Raw genomic sequence first — 22,016 nt, forward strand, 5'->3', positions numbered from 1 at the left:
CTGTTTCAAAACATGAAGAATATGATCGTATGACCAAAAAGTAAAATAAAATAACTGTCTACAAAGAAGGGAAATGAAAGTGTCTGAGAGCATTAAATTTTATTTCATATGGAAGGAAGGACTGAGAATTTTCATCAGAAAATCATCCTCTTGAAGTTAAAAGCATCTTCTCTTAGTCTCATCCTTAGTTCGGTTTTTCATTAAGATATGTTCTTATCTAAAATGACGTCTTTTTGGTTAGAGTTTAAAAAAAGAGCAAGATGATAGCTAAGAAGCTGAAGGCCAAAATAACCTTTGTTGAATTTGGCTTAGAACAAGTTCAATGGCAGGCAGTCTGTCATTAGATAATAACCACCTGAATATATAAGGATATTAGAGAAACTTTAGAAGTTAATTATTATTATATGTCAGCAAGACCATGGAGGAAAAAGTTGCAGACATTCAATATAAAAAGAACGTGGATAACAAAGGGTTAAAATATATCTTTGCCATCAATTTAAGACTGACTGCAGACACATATTCCTGAGGCAGAAGCTTTATATGTGAACCTGTCTCATAGGCCCAGCAACAAGAAACCAGTGTTTTATTCCTTGAAATACTAATTAGCCCACAGTCTGTAAGATGAAAATAGTCTCATTAAAGCAGTAGCAAGAACTTAAACCTAATTTTATTAGTGCTCTTTAGTAGTGAAAATAATTTTATCAACTGCAAAACTGTATTCACTTCTTGGATGTCCATGTATTCAAGATAATAAGATGCACTCTGGGAGCACACCCAGACTGAATGTGCCACATTTTTACTCAAATTTATTTCCCAAAATACTACCAAAACACTGATGCCTGGTTTTTTGTTTATTTGTTTGAAGCTATTTCTGTGAAACAGAAATCCAGTTCTAACATAAGTTTTTAAAAGAAATTAGAGTGCATGGGGCTATTTTTAACAAATAGAAGTAATATAATTTGGCTACTTACCCTAAACCTGAGACATCTTGGGTAGTCATGGATATGTGTGTGATCACTCAGGGTCAAAGGAGCTCAATGGCCTTATTATGTGAATACTGATGAAGCTCTCATTGCGTAATGGTTAGGACAGCAGCAGCAGCAGCTAGAAAGCTACTGGGGCAAGGAGACCTCCAAGTACTGTGACTATAAAACATATTCAGAGAACAGCCTCTGCAAGCTGCATGCCTCCAGACTTACATTCTGCCCTGCCTCTCTCTGGCTGTGTGACCTCAAATAAGTTACTTACCCTCTCTGTGCCCTAATTTTTCTCACTTGTGAGATAGAGTTGAGAATCGAACTTGTCTCATATGGGATTCTCATATGAGAATTAAATGATTAAATAGTTGTGAAGCACAGAGAACAGAGGCTGGTATATATTAAGTGCTATAGAATTGTTTGATTAAAAATAAATTGGTCTAATTAGCTTAATTTTCCTAATCTTCCTTGCATTAAAAGAGACAAATTTTCTATCTTCCTTATTAAGAAACCAATGAACAAATAAAAGGTACATAAAATTAAAAGTCTATGAATTGTTGAATTTTCCCCTGGCGTTAAAACAGTAACATTTTTGTGGGAATACATATCTGCCATAGATAAATTGGAAAATACAGCATTCTTACCAACTGTTAAGAATTGCATATCCAAAAATTACCTTAGTTTTCAAGATTAATTGTTCATTAAAATAATGGCTTGGAGAAGAAAGAAATGGAATTTAATTTATTTTTATATCACAGTAAATAGGCATTCTAGAAAGTATTAACTTTTTGCTATAAAAATCTTCCATAGAGGGAAATTAATGTGTGTTGAGTAGTTTGATAAGAAGGACTCTGGACCCAAATTATTGTTAAATCCTGGCTCTGCCTCTTCTTAGCTCTGTGAACCAAGCAACATCACTCTTCTGTGCCTCGTTTTCTCATCTGTACAGTGGGGGTGATAATAACTGTACCTCCTTTATGCAATCGTTATGAAGACTAAAGGAGAAAATACTTGTAAGGAGCTTAGAGCAGTTCTTCTGCATGGTCACTACAATGTTATCAAGTAAATAACAGCTTTCTAGGCTACTCACCTTCTAACTTGCTCTGGCAGATTTCTCAAGTGACTGGTAATTCAGACTATGTCCTTTTCAAGTTTTCCAGCCAGCTGTTCCTGGTTTGATATGTAATGCTTTATCCTTTCATTTTCTCTTTTTTGGGGTAAATCTCAGTCAAGTACCTGTGTGAAGCCTGATTTTTTCCTACATTATTAACACCATGCTTGAGGATACACTTCTTGGGCTGGTGCTCTGTGGGTACGCTGCTTGGCCCCTCTGCACAAACCTGCCCACGTGACCCTGGGTAGGAAAGAGACGTACTCCTTATATGCACTCTTCTTTAAGAGGATTGATGGAACTATATATAGGCAAAAAATTAGGGGCTTAAGTCTATTTTGATCACTGATAGAAATCTTCATCCTGTCAAAGCCCACGTGGGCAAAAGCATGATTGTCACTGGATTATTCTGTTCATATCCCCCATGTTCCCTTTAATTCCCCATGAGTAGGGGGACACATTGTTAACACTGTCCTGCAATTCTTGAGGCCATACGTTCCTTGTGACGAAGTCTGATGAGGGCCCGAGATCAGCAGTGAGTCCCGGCGCTCCTGCTCAAAGCCACATGTGGTAAATGAGGTGGGCGACGAGAGGGAAAGGGGCTCTTCCCCTGGGGCAGGACTAGTTGTTGGCAGTTGATCTACAGAGGAGGGTTATATACCATAATTTGGGTACATACCAGATTTGAGGGGTTTTTTTGTTGTTGTTGTTGTCACACTCATGTGATTAGTCTGCTTCCCTTATAAAATTCCTCATTTTTCTTTTTTTTTAACTTTTTATTTTTATATTGGAGTATAGCCTTTTCACAATGTTTTCATAGTTTCAGGTGCAGAGCAAAGCGACTCAGCCATACATATGTATGTATCCATTCCCTCCCAAACTCCTCTCCCATCCAGGGGGCCACATAGCTGAGTAGAGGTCCCCTGTGCTATACAGTAGGACCTTGTTGGTTAACCAGCTTAAACATAGCAGTGTGTACATGCTGACTCCAGACTCCATAGCTCATTTTCTATTAAGAGAGTACCTATACTTGGATTTCAGGATATTGGCGGAAAGAATATAGAGGACTGCGTCATTTTGTAGGTTGGACAATTTATTTTAAAGTAGTGGGTGAAGCATGTGTAGGGCCTTCCAAAGTGGCCTTATCACAGCAAGAGTGCCGAAATGTGTGTTATGCAAAAGTTGAGAACTTCTCTCATCCCATTTTAACAGTGCACAAAGTGGGGCGTAATGGATACCACATAGAAGAAAAGCGTGTCTAGGGAGGCAGAAGGAGGAGAAAACCAAAGGAGGGATTGTGGGCATGTGTTTGTGGAAGGCTAGCCATGTGAGTACCATTAAGAATGCAGAAATTACTAAATCAGGATTCCTGTGTCTTGGAGGCTCATAATCAAGTGTGGGGATTCCAAACAGATGGAAGAAATAAAAAGTCTGGAAACACAAAGGAAGCAGAAGTTGGGCAGGGCTGGAGGGAAGTGACTTTAGCAAAGGGATGGACTTTGAAGGTTGACTCACTGGACTCCATGAAGAAGCAAACCCAGGAGCTTCACATGTGCAGATACAAGTGTGTGTGCCTGTGTAGTTGCTCAGCCATGTCCGACTCTTTGCAATGCTATAAACTGTAGCCCACCAGGCTCCTCAGTCCATGGGATTCTCCAGGCAAGAATACTGAGTGGGTGTTGCCAGCCCTCCTCCAGAGGATCTTCCCTACCCAGGGATTGAACCCACGTTCCCTACATTGCAGGCAGATTCTTTACCCATTGAGCCATGGGGCAGCCCCGCAGATATAAGTGGAGAGGTTTATTTGATGACTTTATTGTTGAATTTAATGTTCAGTCCTAGGTCAGTTAGGAAAAGTTAGGAGAATGGAGTAGGGGCAGACTGGAAAGTGTTGAATGCTTTGCTAAACCATTTGCATTTTATCCTGACACCTACGCCTACAGGTAATCACTAAGTTTTTAAGGGGAGTCAATTACTGAGTACCAGAGACATGAAAGAATGTATGCGATGAGCAAGACTTGACGTGTCCTCTTTCCTTTATTTGCTATTTATTAAGGTTACTTATTTTTAGCCTCTTTGCCAGCTCCCCAGCCCGGGTTAAGGCCCTGAGCCTCAAGTAAAGATGTCATCCATGGTCATGTGATGGCGCACAGTTCTTTCTTGCTGGGGCTTCATTGAGGCACATCCCAGCCGTTCATTAATCAGCCTCTATCCCAACATAACCCTCGAGTACCCATCTCACATGGTTGAACAGGCAATTATTTATATCCATGCTAAATTTGCTGTATGACAGTCTCTTAATATGTCGCTTTTGAGAATAATTTTCCTTATAAAGGAAATCTCAATAAGGGCATGCAGAAATCACTTCTTGGATGTACTCTCCTTTGCCCTGCCTTGGACTATTTACCACCCAACTAGAACTTTCCTCTTTCCTAATCGTTCACTGTGCCTACAAATGCTACAGCCACACCACACCCAGAAGGTCGGCAAATTAGATTTTTCATTTTGGTTTTGTATTATTAAAGCATACTACAAACTTGATACTCTTCCCAAAGAATTCAGTTTTTCCTATTCTGTTCTTCTCTTTAGACCGTTCAGAGACCTATAAGTGAATCCAGAAGCAATCATTTTGCCAAGAGAGACGGTGTCAGGATCCAGATTCTGTTTTCCTGCAGATCTTAGTTGTTTCAGCCAGAGGACCAAGAAGCACAAACACAGAGCCCGTCAGAAAGCCCATTTCTCAATTATAAGCCAACATCTGGGAGTCACTTAGCTCATTCTTATTAGAAATCATAATTTCCTGGAAATTCTGCACATTTTGTCATTTGGTTGAACATCTTATAAGATGGTGATGAGATGCAGCTCTATAATTTTTCAGGGGAACTATTACTTTCATGAAAGGAGGTTCAAGTGAACAAGATTTCACACAGACTAAACCTGTGTGAATCTAAATTTAAGATTTTGGGGAAAATTGCACATCATATTTGTATTCTGCACAGCATTTTATAGCTACCATTTAATGAGTGCTTATTATATGCCAAGAACTATGGTAGGTGTTTTATGGGACTCCTCTCACTATATCCTTACTCAGGTTTACAGATGTAAATTACTGTGATTATCATCATAATAATAGAGACTTGATGACATAAAGGACTCAGTTGAGAAAGTATAGAGAAAGAATTCTAGCCTCAATTCTGGTGACTCCTAACCACTCAGCACTAATGTTTTTATGTAGTTCATCACTCGCCCTTAATACACTAAAGTATCAAGTACAGTCCAGAATAACAGGGATCCTCAAATTACCTGAATTTTAATTCCATTAAAAAGGGATAAAAGGTAGAGGAATAAAGGCAATAGGAAGTTGTTACTTTATTCCACTCCTCTTTAAAACCTGCTAATGGCTTCTTATTGCAGGTGGAATAAAGCCTATGCTCCCTAATGTGTTCTACAAAGAATTAGATGATCTGATGCCTGCTGGTTTCTTCAGCTTCATCTTTTACTCATTTCTCCTTCTTCTTGGACTCAAGGTCATATAGATAATGAGTGGCAGAGCCAGGGTCCAAACTCAGGCAGACTGGCTCCAGGACTGTGTTCTTAACCACCTTACTAGTTGGATTATGGATGGATGAATGAGCGGATGAATGGATGGATGGATGAGCGAATCAATGGGTCAGTGGACTGATGGATGAACAGATAGGTGGACATGCACATGCATGGATAGATGGACATGCGCATGCATGGATGAAAGGAAGGAAAGAAAGAAGGAATATTAGCAATATTCAAATATTGCTATATGAATAAACTGAAAGGATGGATCTGTAGATAATGAAGGAAATGAGAGAGGGACGGAGGGAGGGAGGAAACTAATTTAAGAGATTTGTGACTCTAAGAGTTTGTATACAGCCAGTCAAATCTGTTAAAGCTTTTCCATCAGCATCTGCAATACTCTTCAGTGAGGTCAGGATTCCCTTTCACAAAAGAAAATGCACACATATACCTTTTTGTCCATCTAACAGATGAAATTGAACTAAAGTCCAGGTATGGAGACATACCCCTGAGTAATTTTAGAGGCTAACACCACTTAAGTGATTGCACTAGGATGCCTGCATAGACAGGTTATATGCTTTTCTATCCAGCAGTTAACCTGACTACATGAAATGCCAATCCCTGGCTTCAGAGGTGATGGGCAGGGCAAATACAGCACCACTTCTGAAAGCCCATCGAAATCATCTGCAGTAGTTTTTACACTGTCTGGAATGCTGTTCCTTCTTATTTGCTTAGAAAGCTCATTTTCTACTCTTTTAACTTAACTTTTTATATCAATCTAATTTAAATGAATAGAAGTATTCAAATCCTGAAAGCACAACACGCCTCAGTGAACTTTTTAGTAACCAGCTATCCATTTTGCTGTTCTTTAGCTCAAGATCCAGAGTATTATGCAACCACCAGAGACCCCTGGGGACTCCCCTGGTGACTCAGATGATAAAGAATCCACCTGCGATGTGGGAGACCTGGGTTCGATTCCTGGTTTGGGAAGGTCCCCTGGAGGAGGGCACGGCAACCCACTCCAGTATTCTTGCCAGGAGAATCCCCATGGACAGAAGAGCCTGGTGGACTAACAAAGAGTTGGACACGACTGAGCTACTAAGCACAGTAAAGCATAGAGACCCTTGGGAGCTGCCTTACCCCCAATTTCTTCCTGTCTCCTGTTTCCACCACCATAGATAAATTTTCCATTTTGAGCTTTACAAAAATGGAATCACATAGTGTGTGGTCTTTTTTAGAGGATTCTGTTTGTTCAACGTTGTATTTTCTATTCATTCATGCTATTGTGTGTAGTATAGCTTTTAAAAAAGTATTTCTTTGTCTTAAGTATGTTGCTATATACTTACTACAAAGTCTACTACAAAGTGGTGTCGGAGAAGACTCTTGAGAGTCTTTTGGACTGCAAGGAGATCAAACCAGTCAATCCTGAAGGATATCAGTCCTGAATATTCATTGGAAAGACTGATACTGAAGCTGAAGCTCCAATACTTTGGCCACCTGTTTCAAAGAGCTGACTCAGAAAAGATCCAGATGCTGGGAAAGATTGAAGGCAGGAGGAGAAGGGGACGACAGCAGATGAGATGGTTGGATGGCATCACCGACTCAGTGGATATGAGTTTGGGTGAACTCCAGGAGTTGCTGATGGACAGGGAGGCCTGGCGTGCTGCAGTTCATGGTGTCACAAAGGATTAGACACCTCTGAGCGACTGAACAACAACAAATATTGCTATATGAATAAACTAAAATTTATCTAATATATTGAGTGGACATTTTGACTGTTTCAAGATTTGGGTTATAACAAATACAGCCACTATGAACATTCAGATACCTTTCTTATGCAGCACCAGTTTATGCATTTCTTTTGGATCTGTATCTTTGGGTAGAATTGCTGTATCATTAAGTATGAATATTTTAGGTAGACTAAATACTGTTAAACTGCTTTTCAAAGTGGTTGAGCTGACTTACACTCCTAACAACTGTCTATGAGAATTCCACTTTTTTCTACATCCTTATCCACACTTAATTATTTTTTTTAAATCTTTTCATTGTAGCCATTCTGGTGATATTTGAAAATATCTCATTGTAGTTTAAATTTGCATTTCTCTGGTGATTAAAAAAGCCAAGCATCTTTTCATGTGTTTATTGGACACTTAGATATCTTGTGAAGTATCTACTTACATTTTGTTTATTTTTCTGTTGAGTTGTCTTTCTGTCCCTTATTGATTTATTAGAGGTATTTATATACAATGGATATCAGTTTTTTGCCAGACAATGCTGCAAGTTTTTCTCCTACCCTGAAGTTTCCATCCTTCTTGTACCCTTTGATAAACAAGAGTTCTTGATTTTAATATAAGCAGATCAAACCTTTTTCTTTAGGGTTAATGATTTTTTTGGTCCTGTTTAAGAAATATTTGCTCACTTCCAGGTTATCAATATTGTTCTCCTGTATTATATAGGAGCCTCATTGTTTTTCCTTTCACACTGAGACCTATAATCTACTTTGAGTTGATTTTTGTAGATAGTATGAGGTAGGGAGTTATAATTCATTTTTCAGATGCATATGTAATTGGCTCAGCACAAGTTGTTGAAAATTCCTTTCACTATAGTGTCACCTTTTTCATAAATCTAGTGATTGCACATATAAGACTATATCTGAACTCCCTATCCTATTTTGTTGTTCTGTTTTTCCATTCATGGACCAATATCAAGCTGTTCTAATTATTATAGTTTCATAGTGTCTATCTGCAAGTATAATTCCTCCAAATTTGCCATTTTAGCTAAGTACAATAATAATTATTTTGCTATTAAAACTGGTAACAACTAGCACTTACTAATGCTTATTTTATCTCAGTTAATATGTGAATCGTGTATCACTTTAGATTTAATCTTAGCAGCAATCTGATGAGGTAAGATGCATTATCTTTTTTATAATGAAGAAACTGAGCCCCAGAGGAAGAGTAAGTTGGTAAAAGTCACATTGCTATTCAGTAGTGACGCCAAGATTTGCCCCCAGATCAGCCTCACTCTAGGATCTCTGCTCTTTTATTAACACAAAACTGTGAGCTTGAGCTATAGCCTCAGGTCGTTCTTGGTGAATTGTTTATCTTTTGATGCTAGAGTCTGATTTTTAACCCTAACACTAGTTGGTATTTTTTTTTTCTCTCCCCATGTCCTTAAAAAAAAAAAAAGCCCAGAAGGAAAGTGAACAATGGAGCACTGGATTAGACGATATGTCTTTTTAGTGTCAATTTCATACTATTTTTAGGCATGAGAGAGGATAGAAAAGAATATCCAGAGTTCTGTTAAACCAGATTTCAGGAGCTGGGAAGCACTGAGCAGCTTTCAAGCGTCTGATCCCCTGTCCTGAAATAGCAGGGGTGGAAGCGTCTGCACTGGTGGAGCTTAGCAGTGGGGGAACTTTTCACATTCCTTGCCCTCGCTCTCCTTGCCTCTTTCCACCTCTCCCACCTACAAAAGGTTTTGAACTTTGAGCATCTTCCCACACATCACCAAAATTCCAAAGCCAAGCTATTAAGGAATACCCAGTCTAAAAATAGAAAACTCAAAGGCCGCAAGGGTAAGATTTTGTGCAGAGGTGTAAATAGACATTTGCATCTGTGAATTCATCAATATATTTCCCAGACTGACCCTAGAGCCACAGATAGTTCTAGTTTCCATGCTGTGGCTACCTAGTAAGATTTTGCAGCCATTCTGGCAGTTTTCACGGTGCTCTTGTGTTTATGATTTATCCCCTTCTTCCTGTAGCTCAGAATTTTAAAACAAAATGCCCTTTGTGTTAGGCCAGTGCTTATCTCTTTTTCAAAAGTGCGCCATTTCCAAAGACTGGTTTAGTTGAAATGGCTCATTATTTCATGGTAAAAATACTCAGAATTTGCCTCGTGCCACCAAAACATGTCCCTTTAGTCACTCGCAAATGGGTTCACAGTCTGAGTAAAACAAGGGTCACCAAAAGCATGGAACAGAGCTTTTCAGCATCTCAAACATTACATTTCTCTAAGAAAATTCCCATGAAAGAGCAGAAATTACATGCATTTTCCTGTGTCATCTTGTCATTCTATCTTTAGTAGTGTAATTTTCTTATGTAATGGTCTGCATTCGGTGATATTAATAGATTGAAAGGGGCTGAAAACAACTAACACTTCTCTTATGAAAGAAAGATTGAATACCAGCTTATCAAACATTTCTAAGCCTATCAAATGCCACTCTGATGCCCTAATACCCTAACTGAAATGTGTAGCCATCCTGTCATTCAAGGAAATAATAATTTAGGACATAAAGTTCAATACAGGTGAAATCTCCAAGTTCTATAATTATTAATGGATATTAACGACTTTAAAATACATTATGGTGTGTGTGTGTGTGTACGTGTGTATAGTCTTATAATTTTAGATTTGGCAGGAACCTTACCAAGTGGTCTCATTTACAGGTAAGAAACTTGGAGCCCTGGAGCTGAGACGACCTTCTCAAGGTCACAGGGCAGCATGCTTTCTTTGTATTCACTTTCATTGTTTACTTGCTCTGCTACAAAAGCCATTGTTCTTTGAGCCTCCAATGACCATACCTGCCTCACCTTACAGTATCCAACAGAAAATAGGAACAAATCTACTTTGAAAGGCAAAAATGCTACATAAGTGTATAGCATTCTTATTTGTCATTTTAGAAACAAAAGTGTGTGGATTATAGAAGCTTTCAAAGCTTCCTATTTAAAAGTGAATTAAATGTCAGCAAATTAATAAGAACTCATTTACTCCCAGCCCTGAAAATACCTTAATATTCCAGACTTAAAAGAACAGTAAGTTGATCCTTTTTTTTTTTTTTAATAAAAGAGAATCTCATTGTGTTAAAAATAGTGTGCTTAAAAACAACTTGGTTTTTTAAAAAAGTCTTTCTATTTTTGTCTCATTGAAAATTTCTCTTTAAATTCCATTTATAAAATCATTGCCTACAAATTCAACACTTCTTTTTCTTCAAAAAGTGTTTCTGTTTTCCTTAAAAAACAGTAATAAACCTTCCCTTCCCTATTTTTATCTGTTTGTTTGTTTGTTTAAATCTCCAGATTGAGGACCCTGTTCATGAGAAGCAGGCCACCTCTGTGAGCTGATGCAAGTTTAGTTAATCACTGGGACAGCCTGGGCTGAAGTCCACTTGCTATAGGATGAAGAGTAGCATAATTTTTTTGGCCCATAGTTGCATTGAGCTTACTTTTGGTCATGTTCCCTTTTGGTCCCCACAGCCCCCTGATGAAGTTTGTTCTATTGTTGCCCCCAGTTTACAGATGAGAACACTCAGGCAATGACAGATGAAATGTGTTGCCCAGCTGACTCAGCAGTAAGTGATAGAACCAGTATCTGAACCCCAGCAGCCCGACTCCCAGCATCTTTGCCTACTTTCTGCCATCACGAACTCTTGAACAAGCCATTTTGCCTTTCTTACTGCTCTTACCTGAAAAGTGAAAGAGGAAAATAGATCAGATAATTTGGACCAGTCCTTCCTGCTCAGTCATCCTCAATCCTGAATATCTGCAATTTGAATATTTTTGAGGAAAAAAAATTACTGTTTCCTTGCCTCTAATATAGGAACACCTTTAAGTCATAAATCCCAAAATACATCAGTCTCCTCATTGTTTCTTTGGTAACATGTGAGGGAGCAAATTGTTTTTGATTTGTTGTGTGCCCATTTCTCATCACAAGGGATGAGTCCCAAAGAAGCTTAGGATGATGGTAAAGCTGTTTTCTTATGGAGGTTAAAACAATGGCTCTGGTGTAGAATGCTGGATGTGCAACAATGAAGGGTTGTCACCACAACAATGTAAGGGCAATGATGATGGGCTTTGGAGCCAAGTCAACTAATTTTGAGTTTGCCACTTGAAAGCTGTGTGACCGTGGACAACTTTCATAACCCCTCTAACACTGTTTCTAATTTAAATAAAAAGAAATTGATGTTATTCTCCTAGAGGAAAATATGGCCTGACATGTGGCCAATGACAGTGGTATGGCCGTTGTTGGTAATATCACATGGCCAGGTATTATCCATCAACAGGTGCTGGCTGTGTACTTGCTGTGAGCCTCACTGGGCTGTGCATCGAGACCATGGTTTCTGTTGAAGGAAGAATCCAAGGAGATCTAGGAGAGTAGGTGGAGAAATTTTTTTTCAAAGCACCAATCACAAGGAGATGCCCTGTGTTCTTGGTGTCAACTAGGGCAGGAAGCTGCTGCTGGGTCAACTAAAACTGTAGGTTTCCAATGCTCATTTGGGGCCACCTGCCTTAGTTGACATGATAGAAGGCTTAATTTCTGCAAGTTTCACCTTTCTCATATGTAAAATGAGGATAAGCATCATGTCTGCCTCCTGGGTTGCTGTACAGATAACACCCCTAGAGCCCTTGTGAGTTACATACAATCTTCTACCACCTGATCCCTGTTATTAAGGATGTCGTTTCCATTCCTCTTCACCCAAGCAAGAGCAGAGCTCGTTGTTCTCAGTTTTGTCTGGCTTGCTCAGCTCCAGTAGTCCCATAAAACTTTAATTAGGGCATAAAGTACACATATAATCACACCAGTCCTGAAAACGGTACTGTGATAATGTGATTAATAAGTTTTTGTATGGTGATAGTGCTTTAACGTGCTGCTGTAGACCTGTAAATTTTACTGGCTTCAGTCCTTATGAAAGGAAGAGTGACAGCTCATTGCCCAGGGCAGCAAACATACAACCCTCCTGCATTTACCTTTCAAGTTCCTTAAATAGCTTTGTATATCAGCTCAGGACTTCACTTTCTTCAGTTTCGCCATCTCTATCACTAACATGGGCTTCCCTGGTGGCTCAGATGGTGAAGAATCTCCCTGCGAGGCAGAAGACCTGGGATTGATCCCTGGGTCAGGAAGATCTCCTGGAGAAGGGTTGGCTACCCATTCCAGTATTCTTGCCTGGAGAATCCCATGGACAGAGGAGCCCGGTGGGCTACAGTCCATGGGGTCACAAAGAGTCAGACACGATTGTGACTAACAGTCGGCCAGTCACCACTAACATGAGCTGGAGTTGGGATTACTTATATGTTCTTTCCTCTAATTTCTGAGGTGTAATAACAGGCTTGACTAAGAATTGAGGGCCGTCAGAGAATAGCCCATGTTTCTGGAAATGATCTGCTGGTACAACCTTCACTGTCATCACCACCGCTTTGTTCCATATTTGTGTCTATTTGTATCCTTTTAAAGCACTTTCCCATGAATGGGGAAGGCAGTGGAGATTTCATTTCCACTTTTTAGTTTCAAAAATCAAGAGTCATAAAAGTAAAGTGAGCTCCTCATTGTCATAGATGGACATGAACCCACATCTTTTGCCCTCAGACCAAAACATTTTTAGTGTGACTGCTGGCTGCTGCTAGCCTATGCTTGTACTTTCTCAGGAAGAGAACAGCATTTACTATCTATTCTAAAGGATGCAGACAAAAGAGGTTTGTGTATAGGTGTGCCCCTACCAGAGCGGAGCATGTCCCCATGGGTTTGATCAGGGCTCACTCACCAGGGGCTTTCCCCAGGGGATTATCTCTAAATAATGTCTGTGTTCAACTACACAACGGGCACCCTGTCCTTCCCCAAGGGCTATAAACCTTGCTCCCGCCCCACCCCTCCTGGCCTCCTGGGCTTCCAGGGCTTGAAATTTAACCATCTGGGGCCTTGAGGACTAATTGGCCTTTAAATAGAGTTCAATTAAAATAGAAATTCTTTCACTGTACGTAACAGCCTATATTAAAAGAAAAAAAAAAAAAGTAGACTCTTGTTTTGACCCTGGGGAATCAGGGATAGGGGAGTCACAAAGCTTACTTCCTTGGGCTCCAGTAGCCTCATTCATATGACATAAACAGTCAGAGGTATTCTAAAGAGCAAATGAATGTATGTAAAAGAACTGTAAAAATGTAAGCTAGACAAAGAGCTGAGGAGAAGGGTGGGGCTGATGTGCCGGTCTGGGAAGAGGAAACAGGTGGCCACACCTAGAATTCAGAGCATTGAGTCTGACCATGACAAAGGAAACTTTGTAATGAGGTGGTTTGAAGGCTTCTGACTGACTTCAGGGTTTGGTCCAGGACTGAACCTTCAAAGACACTTGGGCTGCTTTGACCTCCAGCCATCTGTATCTGGGAATGTCAAACAAATGGTTAATGGTATCAGATGCTTAATGATCTCAGATGTCCCCTGCTTACTGCCATAAGAGAGAAAAGAGCCCCCTGGAGAAATAATTTAAGGATGCTATTTTCAAAGTTGCAATTAATTGTGTATTCGGGAAAGCTCATCTTCTGCCAGTTATTCAGTTGAGAAATGGGAAATTACGGGTGATGGAGGAGCTGTGACTGACAGGGCAGTTTGAATGATCTTTATAAGGTCAATAAGGCAGATGCAGAGCCCATATTCAACACCAGGCATCCTGGACCAAAGCCATAATGATCATGACATGGGAAGAGTTACAAGCTAACTTCCTTCAATCAAAATATGTGCTTAAGGATAGGTCTGACCATCTGACCTTAAACTTGGAAGTTTCATGCGGACTAGCCTCTGGTTGCCTTTTCTCAGTGCCTTTTTTCCTCGGTGGCTTGAGCTGAATGTGCCTCCCACCGTCTCCCTTTGGGGCATGTGGCCATGTCTTTTCGTTTCCCTTCTCAACTTCCTCCCTTCTTTCCCTCCTCTTTCCTCCAGCTAGTGAGACCTGCAACGATTTCCACCCGATGTTCTTCACCCATGACAGATCCTTCGAGGAGTTTTTCTGCATCTGTATCCAGCTCCTGAACAAGACATGGAAGGAAATGAGGGCGACTTCTGAAGACTTCAACAAGGTAAGAGGAGTCTGAGGCAGAGGCAGCAGCTTCCTGTGTCCCAGAAGAGCCTCCTCCCCACCCTTTGCATGGTCTCTTCGCTGCACGTGAAAGGAGAATGAGGATGGCTGTGAGTTTAGGTGGCTTTGAGGATGGAAAAAGAAAGGCATACCTGTACAGACAGGAACCTGTGTGCCAGTGATGTTCTTATCTCTCTAGGGATAAGCTTGGAACAGTTTGTTCCTTTTGGCTCACGAAGCAGAAGCCACGGGCAGAGACTCTTTCTTGAGAAATATTGATAAGGTGAACTTTGCCTTTAATGGCGTTGATCTGGGATGCCTTGTTAGTACAAGATCTGGTGGGGGAAAGTGCCTCTCTTTCACCTGTTCAGGTGACTGCTAGGGAGAGAATGAGGTGAGGAAGACTGCTGTGGACACTTGGTACCTCTGTGGGTTACGGACGGGTTGAGATAACTGTCCTTTTCTCTGTCACAAGGAGTGTTTATTAAAATGCAAGACCTCTTTGAGGGAGCTGAGTAAGTTTAAATGGAACATTTCTTGGTTTACAGAAAGCATTTGGTTTTTGTGAAGAGTGTGAATCTCACATTTCCGTTTGTGAGTGAATGTTGGGTGGAGAGAAGAGTGTTGATCAACTTAAAGAAAGGGGATACATCTTGTGCACTTTTCAAGATAAACAAAACCTTTATCCTTAGATCAAAGCCTTGTTAGCAATCATGACGTGGCTACTCACAACTGGTGGTTGGGGCAGGTATGCATAGGACTTTAATAATTCTGATTTGCTAATGTATATGGATCTGGGTTTGATTAGCCCCCATCACCCATGTTCCCTGGCCTGGTACTGGGGACAGAACTGTTTCTGAGTCTTAAGTGTCTGGTCTCAGAGTCATCCTGCAGGGCCTTCACGAGCTTATGCTTGGGGCATAACATAATATGTGAATTCTGGTGTCACTTGATAGTCTTCATGGTCTTTGCCTCACAGTTCCCTTTTCTCTGAACTTACATCTATCTGGTCCTTCTTTTCCACCGTATTTCAGGTTCATGGCATCTTGAACTAATATTGGCTAAAAAGAAAGAAAACCAGGGAAAGGACACTTTTCCCAAGCCTTCCCCAAGGTTAGAACCTGTCTCTATCAGCATAATGATCTTACCTGCACTTGTAACAGAGAATGAACACCATTCTGTCTCAGTCATTCTGGGCCACCTATTCAGTTCCTTTCTTTTTAATTTTTGTGAATCTGTTTATGTTTTTGATTTGTGGTTACCCTGGTTTTCGAGAAAGTTTACCCATAACTCTATCTGCTTGCTTTAGACTGATAGTCATGTAATTTCAAACGCATTCTAAAAGATGGGCCTTTTTTACCCTCCCCCACATTTTGTGATTTTGATGTCCTGTTTTACATCTTCATGTTTATCCTATTGCTGTTCATTGTAGTTATAACCACTTCTAAGAAATGTTTTGATTGTTTTTTAATCTGTGTACTGGTTTGTTTAAGTGATCTTCAATCCTTTTGTGTATGCGCTTGGGCCATCTATTGAACTCCTTGAAATTACCCCAGAGACTCCCCTCTGTGGAAAACACTAGTCTATAGACTGTGTGCTAGAGCTGCAAGTGTCTGAGCAACTGTGCCCAAGGACAGACATGATTTGGGATGGAAAGTGGAAAAGAAGAAGCCTATTAATTCCCCTGTGATTATAACTGCAGCCTCCTAAGTGTACTCTACTTGATTATGAGGAACTTTACAAATCAGGTGCAAATTATCCTTGGGAGAGAGGGAAGAAGGAGCATGAAGACCTTTGCTCAATCAAACCAAACAAATGGAGAGTTAAATCAATAGTCTCTGAGAGCTCTAGAGGGCTGTAGCCACTTTGCCTCTGGGTCAATTCAGCTCTTCCTGTGCTGCACTCTTTCTGAAAGTCACCCAGTCCTCAGCTCTTGTGTCCCGGAGACACCTATTCCTCAGGAAGAGATGTCACTGGCTCCCATGTCTTCTGGTACCAGATATCCAACTGCTTTCTGAGGGGGGTTCATCTAGCCTTCTTCCCCAGAATTTCAGATATCTGCATTTTTGTAAAAGATAAAATCTAATATCATTGCTGTTGATCTATGCACAGATGAGGTGTATAGAAAATATTAGCAAATTCCAGCAAAGGAATGGCTCAAGGGAATGAGTACTTAAACACTTAATTTCTGTAGAACTTATAAATTTAGGACATGAAGTCAAGAATATATCAGTAACAAAGGAAATCAGAGGCCTCAGTCTGGAGTTGCTGAGGAGGGCTGGAGGGAGGAGGTGAGCTTGGCTCTCAGATCCATTTTGTTCATCGCGGCTGTGTGCTCGGGTGGGTGAAGATGATTTTCTCCTTGCACAGGGTGAGGTCCTGGTAGGTGACAGTAAGGGCCCCAAAGGGTCATGTTAAAATCTGTTTAATTAACTTATATGGTTGCAGAAACATTCTTCAGCAAAATCTAAGAGCCAGGTTCAAATACAGTTTCCTATTATAGCCTTACTGCCATCTTTTTTGCACTGGACAATCAGTGCAAAAGAAGAAAATGGAGAAGAAAATGGCCACCCACTCCAGTATTCTTGCCTGGGAAATCCCATGGACAGAGGAGCCTGGCAGGCTACAGCCCATGGGCTCGCAAAAGAGTCAGACATGACTAAGTGAATAAGCAACAAATCATAAACTAATTCTGACATTACAGATCTGCTGCCAAGTAGGGGTTGTTATTTATGGTTGTGGGTAGGCAGCTGGAGGCCTGAGAGGCAGAGAGTCCCACTCCACATGCCAATGGTCAAGAATGGATATCAGTGGAGGATCAGGGATGGGTGTGACAAGGCATTTAAATTTTCTACACCAAATGTTTGCTGTGTTTGCTTTTTTCTTTTAAATACTGTGCATGCCTTACTTTTGTAACCAGAAAAGTATATCAGTTATATACTTTTAATCACATGTATATTAGTTTTTTAATACTTTTGTAACATATTGCTACAGTCGTAGTGGCATAAACAATACAAATTTTTTTATCTTACAGCTCCATAGTTCAGAAGACAAAAACAGTTCTCCCAGGGCTAAAATAAGATGTCAGCAGAACCATGTTTCTTTTGGGAGGTTCTTGGGGAGAATTCATTTCCTTGCCTTTTCCAGGCTATGGAAACCACCTGCATTCCTTGGCTCATGGCCCTCTTTGTCCGTCTTTGAAACCAGCGATTGCAAGTTCAGTCCTTTCTACCACATTTCTCTTCACTCTGATCCCTCTTATGCCTCCATCTTTCACTTATAACAACCCCTGTGATTACACTGGACCACCTGGGTAATCCAGAGTAATCGTTCCTATTTTAAGGTCAGCTGACTAGCAACCTCAGTTTCATCTGCAATCTAAATTCCCTTTTGCTGTAAAAGGAAATACATTCACAGAGTATGGGGATTAGATTATGGACATCAACACAGGGCCATTATTCTGCTTACCATAATGTGTACTTAAGTTGTAAATATAATAGATTTGTATCTGTGGGTATCAATTTAAATCAATGAAACATGGATAGATGAGCTTTTCTGGTGTTCTTTTTGCTGGTAGACTAGCATAATACCAGTTGCAGAGTTCTGCTCGTGGTTGCTCAAATGCAGGTATAATTATGTCCTTTTTCTTTTATTCCTCTTTTTTGTTGCTGGCCTTAACAACTAAAAAAGGATGGGGGGCAGGGGGAAGTGGTGGGGAAGGACCCTGAGTGAGAGCCTCTACTTAAATGTGAAGAATGTCTTTTCTGATTTTTACCCTGCTGCCTGTCTATCAGCCACTGTTCGCTTTACCAGATAATAAATTGGAAAAGAGAAATGCTGAAATTGTAATCAGTTCACTTTTCTTCTTGTTATTAACTTGGTAGCAGAAGAGACTGAGTTTAGGAACAAATGTGGGTTTGGTGTTACTGGTAGATTTAATGTTTTTCTTGTTTCCTAAGATTATACAAATGGAAATTCAGAAGTATTTTAAGAGTCTAACTTAAGACACAGTTTCTTTGAACTTTCTTGGACATCTTCTCAAGCTTTTGCCTGTTTGAATGAAAACATGGATGGTGGATTTAATCATCGACCTGAGATCCACGGTTCTCTAAGAAAGGCTTAACTATTTGCCTCCTTTGGCTTATTAGTGGAGAAGCAGTATTCCTCAATCTAAAATTTTGATTTTTCTTCCCAACAAACAATATCAGATTCCAGCAGACCCAGGAATCTCTTCTACAACCCACTTTGTTGAGGACACTCATTGGTAGATACCTAATGCTTGGAATTTAACACTGCTGCTGAAAGTGAGTGTTTGGAAAAGCAGCTGTCTCGCTGCTGCTCCAGACCTGGGAAGCAGCAGATGCAATGCTTTTTTTTTTTTTTAATTTATTCAAGAGAAGTAGAATTAGAGAGTGATTACAATATTTATGCTTTGAAAAGTACTTTCAGTTTCTCAATATAGCAGTCTCTGCAGAGTAATCCATTGATTCAGGCCATTGAGTTTGTATTCTGTGTTTTTGCCTTTTATTACCAATATTTCAGAGCATGCATTATTCATTGTCATGGGCATTAGAGAAGAGCTAAAGCACAGCTGGATCCCCTGAAATGCAAGTGGCCCCATAGTCATTTCATTGAAGCCTTTACTTTTGAGTTGGGGGTTAGGAAGGAGGATGCAAGTGACTTGGATATTTCAGGTATGGGAATCTCATTTCAAGCTTTTGTGTCAGACTGCTCCACTTGAAAAATTTGAACAAGGATATATATACATCAAACTCAGTATCTCTGAATAGCAGCATTTCTCAGCCTGCCTGTACATTAGAATCACCTAGGGGGCTTTTGAAAGCTCTGTTATCCCGGTGTCCAACTGTACCACATGCAAATTTAAATTTTTGGGGGTGGAGCCAACACTATTAAAGATTTTCATTAAGGTAGATTTGATCACTGAAGGTGAATCATGTCCATAGAGTTACCATCAGTTGACACATGTAACACGTTTCACCAACTCATGACGCATGCTGAAGAAGTAGTGTGTCTTTCAGTCTACAAGGCCCAGGTTCTAATCCTGACTCCATTACTCAGGAGCTCTATGCCTGAAAATTAAAAAAAAAAAAAAAAAAGTGGATACCAGAATTCCATCACTTTCTCTTATAGTGGTGTGATCTTAAGGTGAAGTCATAAATGTAAAAAGACTTTGAGGAAGTAAAATATATGCAGTCGTAAAGTGTTCTTTTTCTATGTAATAAGGTAAATCCTGTCTATGAAATACAAGTAAATTGCTTTTTCACAAGAAGACATTTTTTAGCCATTATGTTTACAAAAAGCAGGAGAGGGGGCAAGAAAGCAAAGTGAAGCTGTCTATGTAGCCCCAGTTAACTTCTGAACTGAATTAAACAACTCGTCTAACTTTGGTGGAAATAAGGTTGAAGCTGAAAATTTGGTGGTGTTTTTTTCCAAACATCTTTATTAGGTACCTTGGTTTTCCTGGTGACAAGCCTTGAGTAGCAGCCTAAAATTCAACGGGTCCACCAGTTTTCATGTACTTAATGGCTGGTGAGAGTTAAGCAATTACCTTGTTGCCCAGACTTCTCCCCAGGGTGGCTGAGCCTACTAGATAACCATCAAAATATTTGTTCATAGCATTAGTGTTACTTCAAGCAGATGCTGTCAAAATGGGAATTATAAACCAAGATCAAATGACTTTGCCATGCCTTCGAATTACCAAAACTGAAGAAACTAATGATTTGAAAAATGCAGTCACTCTAGAGTGAAAGCAGTATTTTAAAATGCTACCCAACAGCGTAATAAGCAAAACACACATGATAGAGTTTATGGTCTCCGGCTCACAGATGAGAAATCGTCCCTTCAAAGAGGAGAGGCTGTGCGTGGGGAGAACCCAGGCCCATCACACAAAGCTGCAGCTGCCTCTGGCTGAGCTACCAGCTTCTTCCAAGTCAGTGGGTGAAAATACAGTGGGAAGAATTGGAGAATAAGACACAGGACAGTGGGCATATCCTGAGAAGTCCCGTGGAAGGTTATCCATGGAAAATAACCACTATCTAGTCCCATAGTCACATCTAATGGGTTATGATGTGGTATAGAAAAGGGATTGTTTGAAAGCTCAAAGGCAGTGACCGCATGAATGAAAAGGGGAAATATGTTTTCTCCCCAAACCGCTTCCAGCTTACTGACTTTCTATGCATGCTTTTCAGGGGGCAATTAGCTATTCAGAAGTCCCCTTCCTAGGCCAGCTCAACTTCGTCATGGTGCAGACAGCGCTCTGTTGGTTAGCTGAGCTGGCCTAGGGAATGAAAGGTGGTCTGTAACTCTCACCATGAATAAACATGAATCTCCTCATTTGCATGAGGCAGGTGACTGTAAAATATCTTGGAGCAAGTTGTGAAAGGAGGCTTTGTGCATCTGTGCCCAGGGGAAGCTGTGGGGGACTCAGCGTTGTTTATCTTCATTAGAATTCCATCTAGTGCTGCTGTTATTGATCTGAACCCAGGCCTGGTGTGGTTAATAAAGTAGGTGTATGTTTTAATTGAAATATGAATATTTAAGTAGAGGAGAAGTCTTTTAAAAGGCCCTCATGTCATATGGGATTATCCATTTTTTAGCTGTCTAGGCCATTTACAAGTGTTTATTCAAAAGGCTTCTCATGTTTCACACAGGTCTTTAGGTTTGGCAGGAAGGAAATCAAATCTCCTCTAGAAGCAAATGTATTATATGAATAGATTTATTTTTTCCTTTGATGTTTCCCATTGCATAGGTAGCAAATGGTTCGTGTATGTGTGTGTGTATGTGTGTTCAAGGTGTCCACTTAAGGTGGTATTACCCTTTATCATGTAATTTGCCACTTTTGTTGGACAGTAATCACCGCATGTCCTCATCAATATCAATTATGCTGTCTAGAGACAGTGAAAAGACCAAGAAAGATCAACTGTACTAATTTATTGTTTCCAAGAGGTATCTTCTTAAATAGATCTCAGCGTGTACACTTTCTGAGCAGAAATGTATTAATTATAGGTAACGTAGTCCTGACTAAGACTGCTGCAACGTGAAGCAGTATTTCTCCAACTCTTTTGCATCACAACCCCATTAAGGAGCTTTCAAACATTATCTTTCAAACCTAATCACCCTCCTCCTGAAATTTCACTTATGCAGATATATTGTTATTTGTTTATATATGTATATCTGTACTTTCCATGTTAAAAGACTAAGAATTTTTGCACCTCCAAGAACTAATTTTCACCTCCCCAGGGGGAGAGCAACAGAAGAGCCTGCAGGCAGTCCCAGCATGTCTTCTCACCTGAAATGTGACCTTGAGCATGTCCTTTAGCCATCAAGTCCCTTCTCATCTTTAAGCTGAGTAGAAGTAATAATAATAATAACGATATTTCCTGAATCACAGAATTAGACCCTCAGTGGTGGGCTTTGTAAATTGCCCCATACATATGGGAGGTGCTGATCTCAAGGGACAAACAGTAATTTGCACTTGGATTGTGCAGTAAAATTGAGCAGCTTTGATTTCCCAGGGT

The 22,016-nt window shown here is 40.2% G+C and overlaps 1 protein-coding gene across 4 annotated transcripts in view; it reads left to right on the forward strand.

Moving 5' to 3' along the window:
• The window catches only part of ELMO1 (engulfment and cell motility 1), a 559,777-nt gene that overhangs the window by 380,611 nt on the left and 157,150 nt on the right, over positions 1-22,016 (forward strand). For all 4 annotated transcript variants that reach the window (XM_043463190.1, XM_043463189.1, XM_043463192.1 and 1 more), the window contains one exon: positions 14,343-14,479. In XM_043463190.1, the coding sequence (XP_043319125.1) occupies positions 14,343-14,479 (137 nt within the window). The remainder of the gene's footprint in view (positions 1-14,342; positions 14,480-22,016) is intronic.

Source organism: Cervus canadensis, chromosome 3 (assembly GCF_019320065.1).
Source record: "Cervus canadensis isolate Bull #8, Minnesota chromosome 3, ASM1932006v1, whole genome shotgun sequence".
NCBI classification, from domain to species: Eukaryota; Metazoa; Chordata; class Mammalia; order Artiodactyla; family Cervidae; genus Cervus; species Cervus canadensis.